The 12,564-nt window shown below is 35.8% G+C and overlaps 1 protein-coding gene across 1 annotated transcript; it reads left to right on the top strand.

Moving 5' to 3' along the window:
- The first annotated feature begins 5,438 nt into the window (after positions 1-5,438).
- Positions 5,439-7,763, top strand: LOC129983917 (uncharacterized). The gene is made up of 2 exons (XM_056093623.1): positions 5,439-5,445; positions 6,652-7,763. The coding sequence occupies exons 1-2, from the start codon at positions 5,439-5,441 to the stop codon at positions 7,761-7,763; spliced, it is 1,119 nt and encodes a 372-aa protein (XP_055949598.1).
- Positions 7,764-12,564: the final 4,801 nt, after the last annotated feature.

The following is a 12,564-nucleotide window of genomic DNA, read 5'->3' as shown; positions in this document are numbered from 1 at the left end:
ATAAAGAAAGAAATTTAATGGAAACAAAACTGTTAGAATTAAAAAGTTTTTTTTTTTAATTTTAAAATAATGCTAAAGTCATTTTTGTGAGATACTTATCTGGCGACAGTTAACAGCTTCAGTGATTCGACTCACGTGATTTTGGATCATCTATCGGATTAGATATTCCTATTCAGTATATAAAACAGAAAAAGAGCATCTAATTAAACAGCAGATGAGAACTGCAGGCGAGTCATGTATTAATCAACGTGTTAAGCCTATTTTCGCTCACAATCGTACTTTCTGTTGTGCATTTTATTTATCGAATTTTTCCAATATTTTCGGGGCATTCGATATCAATGGAATTTTCTTGACCTGAATGACGGGGAATGCCATCCGAACGCCACGCGGGCAAAACCCCGTTTCTCCTTTCGGTGACAAGAAACTGCGCATAAATCTGGCTTCAACAATTATTTTGAAGTGTTTTTTTTTTTTTTTTTAATAATGAAACGACTAGCGTCTGAGATCGGGGCCTTTGGTAATGTCCTTCCTTTCCTCATTGATAAAATCATCATGAGTTCCATTGCTAAAGTAATCCAGTTTGAAATTGAGTTCTAGTTACCTACTCGTTGAAGTTACGTCCCACATTCACTCTCAGAAAATGAAAATAAATAAAAGCGTTTAGAACCCTATCTGCATCCATTAGTCTCCATACAACGCTTCATTTCTAGAAAGAGGTGATCACTTAAATCCATTTCTGATATGGTTTCAATTATTATAACTGATTCAAAGCTTAAACAATCAGTATTGTCCCGGACGCCCCAAAAGCAATAGGAAAAACTTCAGTCTACTTCCCAAAAATCTCTTGTCCTTAGGCAAGCGAAACAATGTCTCCCAAAAAGAGATACGACACAAATTGAGCTTTATATGTACAAAATTCTCTCGCTTGGAGATAGAGTCCATTAGGATTTACTACCCATTTTTAGCGCAATCAAAAATCCCTTCATCCGTCTAAGGAGGAGGATGTATTCCAAATGAGGTACAATATCTCATCAAGTCTCTATAATACTCTTAGCATTAATTCTGCAATTTCTGTTCCTTGATGGGCCCTTTCGTTTTTGGAAAAGCCTTTGGTTCAAATTTGTTTTTATTAAACATACTAGTCGCCTTTGTAGACCAACCGTTTCTCCAATCTTAATGCTCGTTAAAATTTTAATAATTAAATATTTTATGTAATTCCTACTTTAATAGCTTGTTAATTAAAATATTTTAAAACTTCGAATTTCGATAGCCATATAATTCACTCATAATATTATAAATGCCTTTATTCATAGCGAAATATGCATCCTCCTAATTTTCTGTTAGCTCCCGTAGAATTTATGTTTTTAATTAAAGTAGAAATGATTAATCTGTAATTAATATGATAATATATACTGAAACTGAAACAATGCATTTTTTTTAATAATATGATTACTGAAAACAGAGTCACTGCGCATTTAAACCTTGTGGGCACTAAAGAATATCTTTCTTAATTTATGTAATATCTCAAGAATTTGTCAACAAAATTCTCCCAGATTCATCATGAGCAGATCGATTCATTAACAAGGTTTAATTTTAAATGCATCAAACACTAAGAAAATAAACACAGTTTAAAATAATCGGTCGAAAACAGGTTAAAAAAAAACTACTTCAAAAACGATGTACTTAAAACTATAAGCATATACAAAAAATATACAACTAACATAAACACAATTTAATTACAAAAGAATACAATTCACCTAAAAATAATTTAAATAAAGTCCGCATTCGTTGAAAATTGCTGCCAACAATCAGATCACAATGCGCATGCGTGAATTTTCAACGGCAGTTATGGTAACGCAAATGCGTGAATTTTTCTACGCCAGTTGGGGTAATGCTATGCAGATTAGAAATTTTTAATTTCATTATTCTGTTTTATTTTAATTCAAAAGTACTTCAGAATGAATCTGAAAGATCGATTAATTAACAATGTTTAATTTTAAATGCATGGAATATTAAGAAAATAAACAGAATCGTTTGAAATAATCGGTCCAAAAATGTTAAGCCTAGCCTCATTAGCGTGGGAAAAGAAACTGAAACCTTACTTATTTGGTGGTGGGGAAATGAAGATTTTTTTGGTGGAAAAGTTAGTTTTTAATTAGTAATTAAAATTCTAATTAAAAATTCAAAGAAAGGGACTCCAGGTGCACGTTTCCGACCTCCAAGGTATACATGTACAAAATTTGGTAACTGTAGGTCAAACGATCTGGTCTGTAGAGTGCCAACACACACACACACATTGAGCTTTATTATAAGTATAGATTATAAATCAACTCTATTCAACTTATATTGTTCTTCAAAAAACTTTCCTGAAATCTGACATTTTTATAAAATTTCGCGGCTATAACTGTGTTTGGAAAGATGCCAGTACCGGAAATAATTCCTCCGGTAGGGAATGCATCCTAGGCTTCAACTCTTATACGATATCTGATTTAAATTTGGAAATTTCTTTACAGGCTGTAACAGCTCAGGCCATACACTGACCCTTATCGCACTTTGTCTGACTGCCGCATGCTATCATTACCCGTCATGAATTTAACAACTTAGTGGACATGTTACCAACATTTTCTATCACTAGACAGTTTCAACACACATAGTACTTAGTGGAATTCGGAAAATATCAATTCTCGTGGGTAACAGAATAAACTATTTATCTCTGATAATTGTCTCTCTCTGCTCAATAATGATTATAAAATCTATGCCCATAATTCCATTTGTTCCCTCCACAATCTTGAGCCGACTATTTTCTCTCTTAATTTATTTTCTTTTACCATTACTGAATTTCACGATTAGAAACAATCTGCACGACAGCAATAATTTCCCCTTAATAGTCTCCTCTGACGGTAGCTCATTGTCCATCACACCATATATTTCACGCTTTGAGCAGATTTCCGCTGCTGATTTGAATGAGAATGATTTTGTAGCACTTAAGAATAGCACAAAACGAAAGTCTTTGCATTTTTATACTCGAAAATCTCATACTTACAATTTTAAATTTAGGATGAACGAACTATTAATGTCCATGTCAAAAGTTTATGGTACCACTCCTGGTCCTAATAAAATCACATATAACATGCTTCGCCATTTATTTACCACTTCTCTCTCCCAAACTGCTACTTTGACTTAAAAGAATCTGCTTAAAATAGAAATTCCCTTCATAATGGTATGAAGGTTTTGCGATTACAGACCTCCAACCGAACAAGAATTCCTCTGCACAGATCTGGCCTTCTCTATAAATGGGCCTGAGTAACATTTGCGGCAGTAAAGTTTATTAAAAAGTAAAAAAAAATATATATATATTACAACCTCGAACATATATATTGTATATATATTTAAAGCGTTATTATTATTTTTTTTTTTGGTACCGATGACTTCAGACTAATTACAATTTTTTCTGCCATTTCTTTTTCGATGCTTAATATAGCAAATGCATTTTGACGTTCTGCACACATGCTTGGCAGAAGAGAGTTCTTTATTAATTTTAATTTGCTGAAACAGTGTTGTACCAGTTGATAAGGGAATAGAAATATCCAAACATAAAATTTGGAGATGGGCAGAAATGTAGTTGTTTGAAGTATAGAATTTATAACCATGGAAGTTAAATATGTTTGGTGTTAAGATTGTTTTTCAAGTACTACTCAAATGTGGATTAAAACTAAAGAGCGGATTATGTTTTTTTTCAGTTCATCACGTTTTCAAGACTTACTTTGTTTGTCATGTTTTTTAATAGGCATTGAAAAACTTTTCAAGCTGTTTTTGTTACGTGACTTCATATTAAATGAACCATATATTAAGAAATAAAAGCTGAGCACACAAAATGTCAACATTTTACTTTCTGTTTTTCATAGAACAAGGAAAAAGAAAGGCGAGATCAATAGAAAAATATGCTAGAGGGAAAATCGAAATTTCCTTTCCTCTTTTTTTTTTTTAATTTATTGTATTTAATAGGACAAACGTGTTCTTTTCTCCAAAATTTGATTATCCGATTTTAATACGACAGTTATTTGTGTAAGCCGATCAGGTCGAATTTGGCGATAATGAGGTACTACGTGCAAGGAGTAACTCAGATTATATCAAAATATTTAATAGAGAAAAAAAAAAGAATTACACTTTAAATTTCAGGTTTCGAGATAAATTGAGCTGAGGGTGCTGCTGTTTCACTACCCACTTTATTATCTGGCTGGCAAGAACTTAATATTTCTTTCCAACTCGAAAGAGCTCATTCTACTTATTCTATTAATTTTTCTTGTTTTCTTCTTTTTCGTATAAAATAAATCTACTCTTGTTCTTCTTAAAAATGCCGCAGTTTTGCTTGAAGCTCTGAACATTTAAGTGGAGGAATCCTTCCATATCCCCACTGAGCTATCTCTACTGTTACATGGATGGCACATTTCATTACTGTTAATGCAATAGATTCGTCTGGACATGAAATAAAAGCGCTCTCGCAAGCACTTCCCTTTATTAATAAGAATGAAGCCAACTTGCTAATTTATAAAGTGAATGCGCAACATTTTGAACAGTTACTCATACATGGTTCATTGAGTGTATCAGCTACTACAGGTTAGAAAGGGATAGTATTTGCATTGCAGTTTTTTTTTCCACGACTGAATGTGAAATATCCAGGAATAATACTCTGTGGACCGATGTAGATGACAAGTGAACACACATAATCGTAGGATTTAAGCGGAAAACAATCCTAATATTATTCAAGAAATTTCGTTGCATACAGTTAAAGTGATAATATATGGGGAGGGTTCATAATTGCTTTATAATAAGTTTTTTTTAAAAAAAGAATTAATGTCCTTTGGACCGAAAAAAAAGATCAGTAAATGGGAGTATATATATCTCATTTTATTTCATGTGTTTTTTATCCGAAAGTTTCAACAGCAGTTTTCATTCAAAAATTGCTATTGAAAACTTCTCCTCAATTATTTGTTCATTTGAAACTTTCTCAGGGCCTTATTTCGTCCAAAACAGTCTGATAAGTCTTCTTTTAGAGCCACAGAATCGTTTCTAGAACCTTCTGAAAGGACAAATTTTAATCATAAAATTCCCGCAGTTCCGAATAACTTTTAAAATATGCGTGATATTATGTACCAAATTTGATTAAATAGAAGGCCGATTAAAATTGTTTTATAACAGTTCTTCCTTTTGAACTTTATCAAAGGTTTAAAGTATCCTTCGTTAATTTTTTTTTTCATTTTAGTCTGTTCTAAAACTTTGTTAAATATAACTTTTATAAGCAAATGAATTTTTAGAAAGTCAGTTCCTATTTTGCTTGTTGTAGAATTCGCGTAAAAGGAATGTGGATTTTTTTTTTTTACATGGAATTACCTCTGTGGAGAAAATAAGTATTGGAAGAGGCGTTGGAAACAGCTACCATGGAAGGTATTTAACCAATTTGACTCATTTCATCCAGTAGGGCTTCACGTGCAAGTTGTCCTGTGCCAGAATACTACAAAAAATGTATTTCGACTTACTTACAATGAAAACACGCATCGTTTTATTTTCAGTTCATTCATTTTAAGATTTGTCGCGTTTTTTAATTCGTTTGCTGACTAATGTTTTCCATTCGTTTTTGCTGCCATGAATTTTAAAATAGCGAAGTGCACGTAGAGCTGATATATAAATGGAGGGAGCTAGTCGCCTGTTTCTTGTCTAAACAAGTGTACCCAACATGAGTCACGTGATTTAGGGGAAATCTGGAAGTAAGAATACCTTTTTTGGCCACATATCGCAAATCATGGCATACTTAAAAACAGTCGCGCAACATTTTGCTTCCCGGCATTGGGTCCTTTTACATCAGTAGCCGAATTTGTTGATTTAATTTATGTTTAGTTTTTTACTTTGTTTTTGTACATTAATTAAAAGTGATTATTTTTCTTCTTTAAGTAAACATTTTATTTCTTTTCTTTACCTAAAAACATTTTTTAACTTTACATTACATGTTCAAATCCCCTCAGGGGCTCACCTACTATAGGTGAGTACGGGTGTCCCAATCCCGAGGTTCCCAGGGATCTATACTCCCTTTAAGTTTCCACTCCCCTACGCCTTCTGCTTTCTGCTGTGTTTTTCCTTCCCTCGACGGCAAGCGAGGGAGCTCTCCATGAGAAGCGGTTGCCGCTCTGTTTGCTTCTTGCTTCTCATGGACAGCCAAAACCCCACGTGTTGGCCGTGCGTGGCGACCCATTAGAAAGACGGGTGGTGCACTGTGGTCCCCTGTGCATCAATCGGCTGGTAGCTAGTCACCTGAGTGGCTAGTCTGCTAGGGATCAAGCAAAGGGGTTACTCCTTGGGCTTGGCGTTAAGGGTGGTCACTGTCCCCGGGGGTAACTCCGAGCGTATAGGTACTGGTCAGCACTATGGTAAGTACCGAGGCTGGTGAAATCAGAGCCGGTGGCTGCCATCCCTTGTTGGGCTCCGTGGTGGGCGGTGCCGCCGGACCCGAATTTCCTGCAATGTCATATGGGCAAAAAAAACTTTTCTCCCTTCAGTGGGCAACGAATGAACATCGCAAAATCATGTGAAATTCTTTACGACTCATTTTTTGTCATTCACCGTATTTCAGAAAAAAAAATGAAACTTTCCATACAGTATCTCCTTTTCTTGTCGAAAAGGCTATCTCTGGTTCTCTTGGCGAAGTAAATTCTATTCGTAAGCTGCGTTCAGGTGACTTGCTTGTAGAGGTAAAATCTCTGAAGCAGTCCCATCAAATACTTAAGCTTAAAAGTTTATCAACTATACCTGTTTCTGTTAAGGCTCATTCTTCCCTTAATAACAGTAAAGGCGTGATAACATGTGGCGAATTATTTAATGAAACAGTGGAAAAAATTACCGAGGATTTCCGGTCTGAAGGAGTAACTCATGTACGCCGTATTAATATTCGACGGGATGGACAACTCCTTCCTACAAAACACTTAATTCTTACGTTTCATAAACCTAAACTACCCGAAGCTGTCAGAGCTGGTTACATGAAATTGCCTGTTAGGCCTTATATCCCCAACCCTCTGAGATGTTATCAATGTCAACGCTTTGGTCACGCTAAGACAGCCTGCCGCGGGACACCTGTCTGTGCTCGTTGTGCAGAGAAAGGGCATGATAGTCTGGAGTGCAATGCCCCTGAAAAGTGCGTTAATTGCAACGGCAACCATGCCTCTTATTCTCGTTTATGCCCCAAATGGCAATTAGAGAAAAAAATTGTTGCTGTAAAATTTAAGGAAAATATACCTTACCCTGAAGCCAGGCGCAAGGTTATGGCTGAGACTCCTACACCAGGTATCACTTATGCTTCTGCTGCTCAAGGATCTAATGCAAAAACAACTGTTGAAACCAAAACTCATGAAAATTCCCCCACTTCTCATTCAGAGAAATCATCAAATAATGTTACAGAAACCTCCAAACCACATAAAAACAAACTTAAATCGAAATCTCAGAAATCATTAATGTTAAAACTGTCTAAACGTGGCCTATCTTCACAAGACGTGCCTTCTAAATTAAAAAAATCACTCTTTCGAAACTCCGTCGCTCTTGGACTGGCGAATAAAGGCACAGTCCACAAAGATTTGACATCCATTTTCGGCGGCGTTTCCAAAAGTACCGATTTAATTTCTCTCTATCCATCTGAAGAAGAGGATGAAGATTTTAAAATGAGTTGTGATATTTCAATAACTCAATCAAATGTTCCCAATATCTTTGATGCAACCTAGATTTCTTAATGGGTACTTTCGTCTCCTGGAACTGTCGAGGCATCCGTTCCAAATTTCAAGACATCAAGACCATTTGTAACACTTTTCATCCAGTCTGTATTGGTATACAAGAAACCTTCTTAAAATCAAATATTCCACTTAAATTAAGGGGCTATAACTGTGTTCGGAAGGATGCAGACACTGGAGTGAATAATTCTGGAGGTGTCTGTGTTTTAACATCTAATCTATATCCGAGCACCCCTCTTATTCTACATACCTCCCTGCAAGCATCGGCTGTGCAGGTTCATACTCGGATTTTATTTACAGTCTGCTCTATCTACCTGCCACCTAATGATGTCATTAGCCAACAGGAACTTAACAATTTAGTGGACCAACTTCCTAAGCCTTGTTTATTATTAGGTGATTTCAATGCGCATAACATTTTGTGGGGTTCGGAACGTACGAATTCTCGCGGGAGACAGATTGAGCAGTTTATTGCCAATAACTGTCTCTGTTTGCTGAACAATGAAGAGAAAACACACTTCCATGAACCCACGCGCTCATTTCATAGCATTGATCTGGCCATTTGTTCTCCTGAGTTATTGCCATTACTGAATTTTAAAGTCGGAGATGATCTCCATGGTAGTGATCATTTTCCGTTAATTATTTCATATGCTGATAGACACAACGGAATACATCTTCCACAGCGTTTTCTATTCCAGCGGGCCGATTGGGCCGGTTTCACGCAACTAGCAAATATTACTCAGACTATGGTCAGTGTGGCAGACATTTCGGAGGCAGTGCAACATGTTATTGATGTCTTAATAAAGGCTGCAAACAAAACCATTCCTAAAAGTTCACCAAGACTACGTAAATACCGGAGACCATGGTGGAATGGGGACTGCCGTGACAGTCATAAACAACAGAAGAAATTATGGAATATCTTTAGAAGGTATCCCACGTCAGAAAATCTTGTCGCATTCAAACAAGCCAAAGCTATTGCTCGTCGCATTCGTCGTCGTAGTGAGAGGGAATCATGGGTTAAATATATTTCATCAATTACATCTCGCACTTCAAGCAAGCAATTATGGAAAAAAGTAAAGGCGGCTAATGGAATTTATCAGGAGTTTACTTTTCCTGTTCTGAAAATCAGGAATGCGACATACTCCTCCCCATTAGATATCGCCAATACTCTCGGGCGTACGTTTGCACAAGTTTCTGCTGTTGAATCCTATAGTTCTGAATTTATAGCAACTAAAAATCGCGCAGAACAACTCACTCTGAATTTTCAAACTCGTAAAGCCCATCCATATAACTGTGAATTTAAGATGTTCGAATTGGAAAAAGCTATATCCCTAGCTCATGATACCAGCCCTGGCCCAGACGGAATTACATACAGTATGCTTCGCCATTTGAGTGCCGTTTCGCTCTCAAATCTGTTACTTTTGTTTAACAGAATATGGAAGGAAGAAATATTTCCAAACCAGTGGCAAGAAGCTCTGATAATTCCAATTCTGAAACCGGGTAAAGATCCCTCTAATCCTCTGCACTACAGACCGATTGCATTAACCAGTGTCATTTGCAAGACACTCGAGCGTATGGTCAATGCCCGACTAGTTTTTGAATTAGAGAAACTAGCATGTATTCCGCTTATGAAAAGTGGCTTCCGTAAAGGACGATCCACTATTGATAATATAATCCATATGGAGACTCAAATTCGCAACGCTTTTGTGCGACGAAATCACCTCGTCTCCATTTTCTTTGACGTAGAAAGGGCATATGATCGTACTTGGCGTTTTGGAATTCTTCAGAAACTTTTAAACTTGGGTTTTAGGGGAAAGCTCCCAATTTTTATAAAAAACTTTTTATCATCTCGTACGTTTAGGGTACGCATGGGGAAATTTTATTCTGATCCTTTTATTCAAGCTGAGGGCGTTCCACAAGGGAGTGTTCTCAGTGTCACACTTTTTATCATGCATTTTAGCGACATATTAAATCAGTTACCACCATCTGTTCAAGGAAATTTGTACGTTGACGACCTTCAGATTTCTTGTCAAGGCTGTAATATGCATTTGATTGAGCGGCAGTTGCAAAATGCTATTACGAAATTGGTTACTTGGTGTGATAAAAATGGACACACTCTTTCAGCTGAAAAGAGTCGATGTGTCCATTTTTGCAGAAAGCGAATTATTCACCCTGATCCGTCAATCTTCATTCGTAATGAGCCAATTCCTGTTGTCGATCAAGTGAAGTTTCTGGGAGTGGTTTTCGATCGGAAGCTCACATTTCTTCCGCATATCTCACAATTGCGAAAGAGATGCGAGAAATCTCTGAATATACTCAAGGTACTCTCTCGTACGTCTTGGGGTGCCGATCGTACCTCCTTACTACGTATATACCAAGCCATAATATTGTCTAGGATTGATTATGGATGTTTAATATATGGCTCTACCAGTTCTGCTACGCTACGCCTGCTAGATACAGTGCATCATTCTGCCTTACGAATTTGTTCAGGGGCTTTTCGGACGTCGCCAATAGAGAGCCTTTATGTCATGTGCCACCAAATGCCTTTGCATTTGCGGCGAAAAAAACTTTCATTGCAGTATTATTTCCGAGCGAAATCTCTTCTCAATCATCCTATTACTCATATGGCCAATCCTGTTAGTCTTCAAAGATTATATAATGCTCGACCTTCTCATGTACTTCCTTTTTGTGAGAGAGTCGAAAGTGTAATCCAAAACTCCAGATTCGAAGTTCCTGATATCTTGTCAATTGATTTTAACGCATTTTCTCCTTGGGAGACTCCTCAGTTTTCTTTTCTGAATACTTTCTTGGGTTTTAATAAAACTACGACTGCTCCAGTAATCTTCCAACAACTTTTTAGTTCTCATCGTTCCCATTATGCCTCGCATTTTCCAATATTTACCGATGCTTCAAAATCAGACGGACATGTTGGTTGTGGCGTCATCTTTGGCGACGAGATACACAGCTTCTGTCTGCATACATCATTCTCAATTCTCTCTGCTGAACTGATGGCGATTTTCTTTGCATTACAGAAGATTTCGCTCTCATCTCACTATCAATGCTGTATATATACCGACAGCATGAGTTCTTTAGAGGCACTTCATCATTTTAACTTTCATACGCATCCCATCGCTATTAAAATTTTGGAACTCTTGCGGACTCTCCATCTTCGGGGTTTTAGCATTTTACTCTGCTGGATCCCTGGTCATGTTGGAATTGCAGGGAATGAAAAAGCTGATTACACTGCTAAAACTGCTTCTTCCTTATTACATTATGAAATCCCTTATAGGGATATTCAGATATCTGTCACAAAATATATTTTTTCTCTGTGGCAGGTGACATGGGACCAACAGATCCAAAATAAATTGCATCTTATTAAACCGTTAATTGGCTTGTGGCCAGTTTTGCCTATACGAGGGGCAGATGTCATACTGACTCGCCTCCGTATAGGGCACACTCGGTTTAGTCATAAACATTTACTCTTTGGAGAGAATGCACCAAAGTGTCCTACATGCTGTATTGAATTAAATGTTTATCACCTTTTAATAGAATGTCCGAACTATAATCATCATCGCTCTCGCTACTTTCATTCATCTCATGTAACTCTTTCAGAATTGCTGGGAGAGAAATACCATCCAGATATTTTTAACTTTCTGAGAACTATCGGCTTTTTAACGAACATTTAACTTTTTAACCAATGTTTGGAATTTATCATTTATTTTTTTACATTTTAACTCCTTTTTCTTAATGCTTTAAGTGCTGTTATTTAAATAGATTTGAAACTTTTTTTATCGCACGTATGGCGCAGTTTGGCCCTTGCGCCAAAAAACTCCAAACCAAACCAAACCAAAATACATGTTCAAATACTTTTATCATTTTCTCATATCGATAAAAAAATTTATAAAAGCATATTATAAAAGTGACTTAAGTCTTTTTTTTTCTTCTGAATATTTAAAAAAATGCATTCGTATTTATAATTAATTTTCTTTCTAAAAATTAAATTATAATCTAAGAATTAGGAGAGTAAATATTTATTTTTGCATAAAAATTGAAAAAGATATTAATTAAAACTGTTAAATTATTTCGAAATAATTTAGAAAGAAAACAAAAAAAGCCAGCCCAGGAACGAACCCAGGTATCGAAAATGCTATGCCAGTGCCTTAACCATTACACTATTCGAACGCTCGTTGGGGCAACACATTATTAACATATAAGCTAATTTGAAAGTTTTGAGGTTTGCAATTGAGTCTTAATATTCTCATGAATAAACATTCTAAGTGTATACTACACAACCTCGTCAGTTTTAAACCTCGTGCCTTCCCCTTGTTAATATCAGTTTTAAATATTTCGTTTCTGGTTTATAGTTTTGCCAGTAACTTTGATTCTAACTACCGCAGAAACAAAATTAAATCATTTTTGGAATCTTAAATGTGTTGATTTAATACAAGATAATAAGGAATTCGAAATTTTTACGAAAACGGGGATTTTAGGGTATGTGCATATCGCAAGTTAATAAATGTTAACATTCAGACAAAATTTTTATCTGTAACGATAGCATTTCTTTCGTTAATAGTTTCTTATTTTTAGAATACCCACTAGTTTCTTTTTAGATCTTAATTAAAATTTATAAAAACATGCAATGACTGCTAGCACATTTATGAAATTTTACTATATAGCATTTTCAATAAAACATACGTTTTAGTTTCACTATTTCATTCACAATGATGATTTAATATCTTTCACGGTATAATACGATTTGAATATTTATGGTAAAAAAGAAACAACATATTGGAGATAA

Source organism: Argiope bruennichi, chromosome 9 (assembly GCF_947563725.1).
Source record: "Argiope bruennichi chromosome 9, qqArgBrue1.1, whole genome shotgun sequence".
NCBI classification, from domain to species: Eukaryota; Metazoa; Arthropoda; class Arachnida; order Araneae; family Araneidae; genus Argiope; species Argiope bruennichi.
This window is presented reverse-complemented; position numbering and strand designations above follow the sequence as displayed.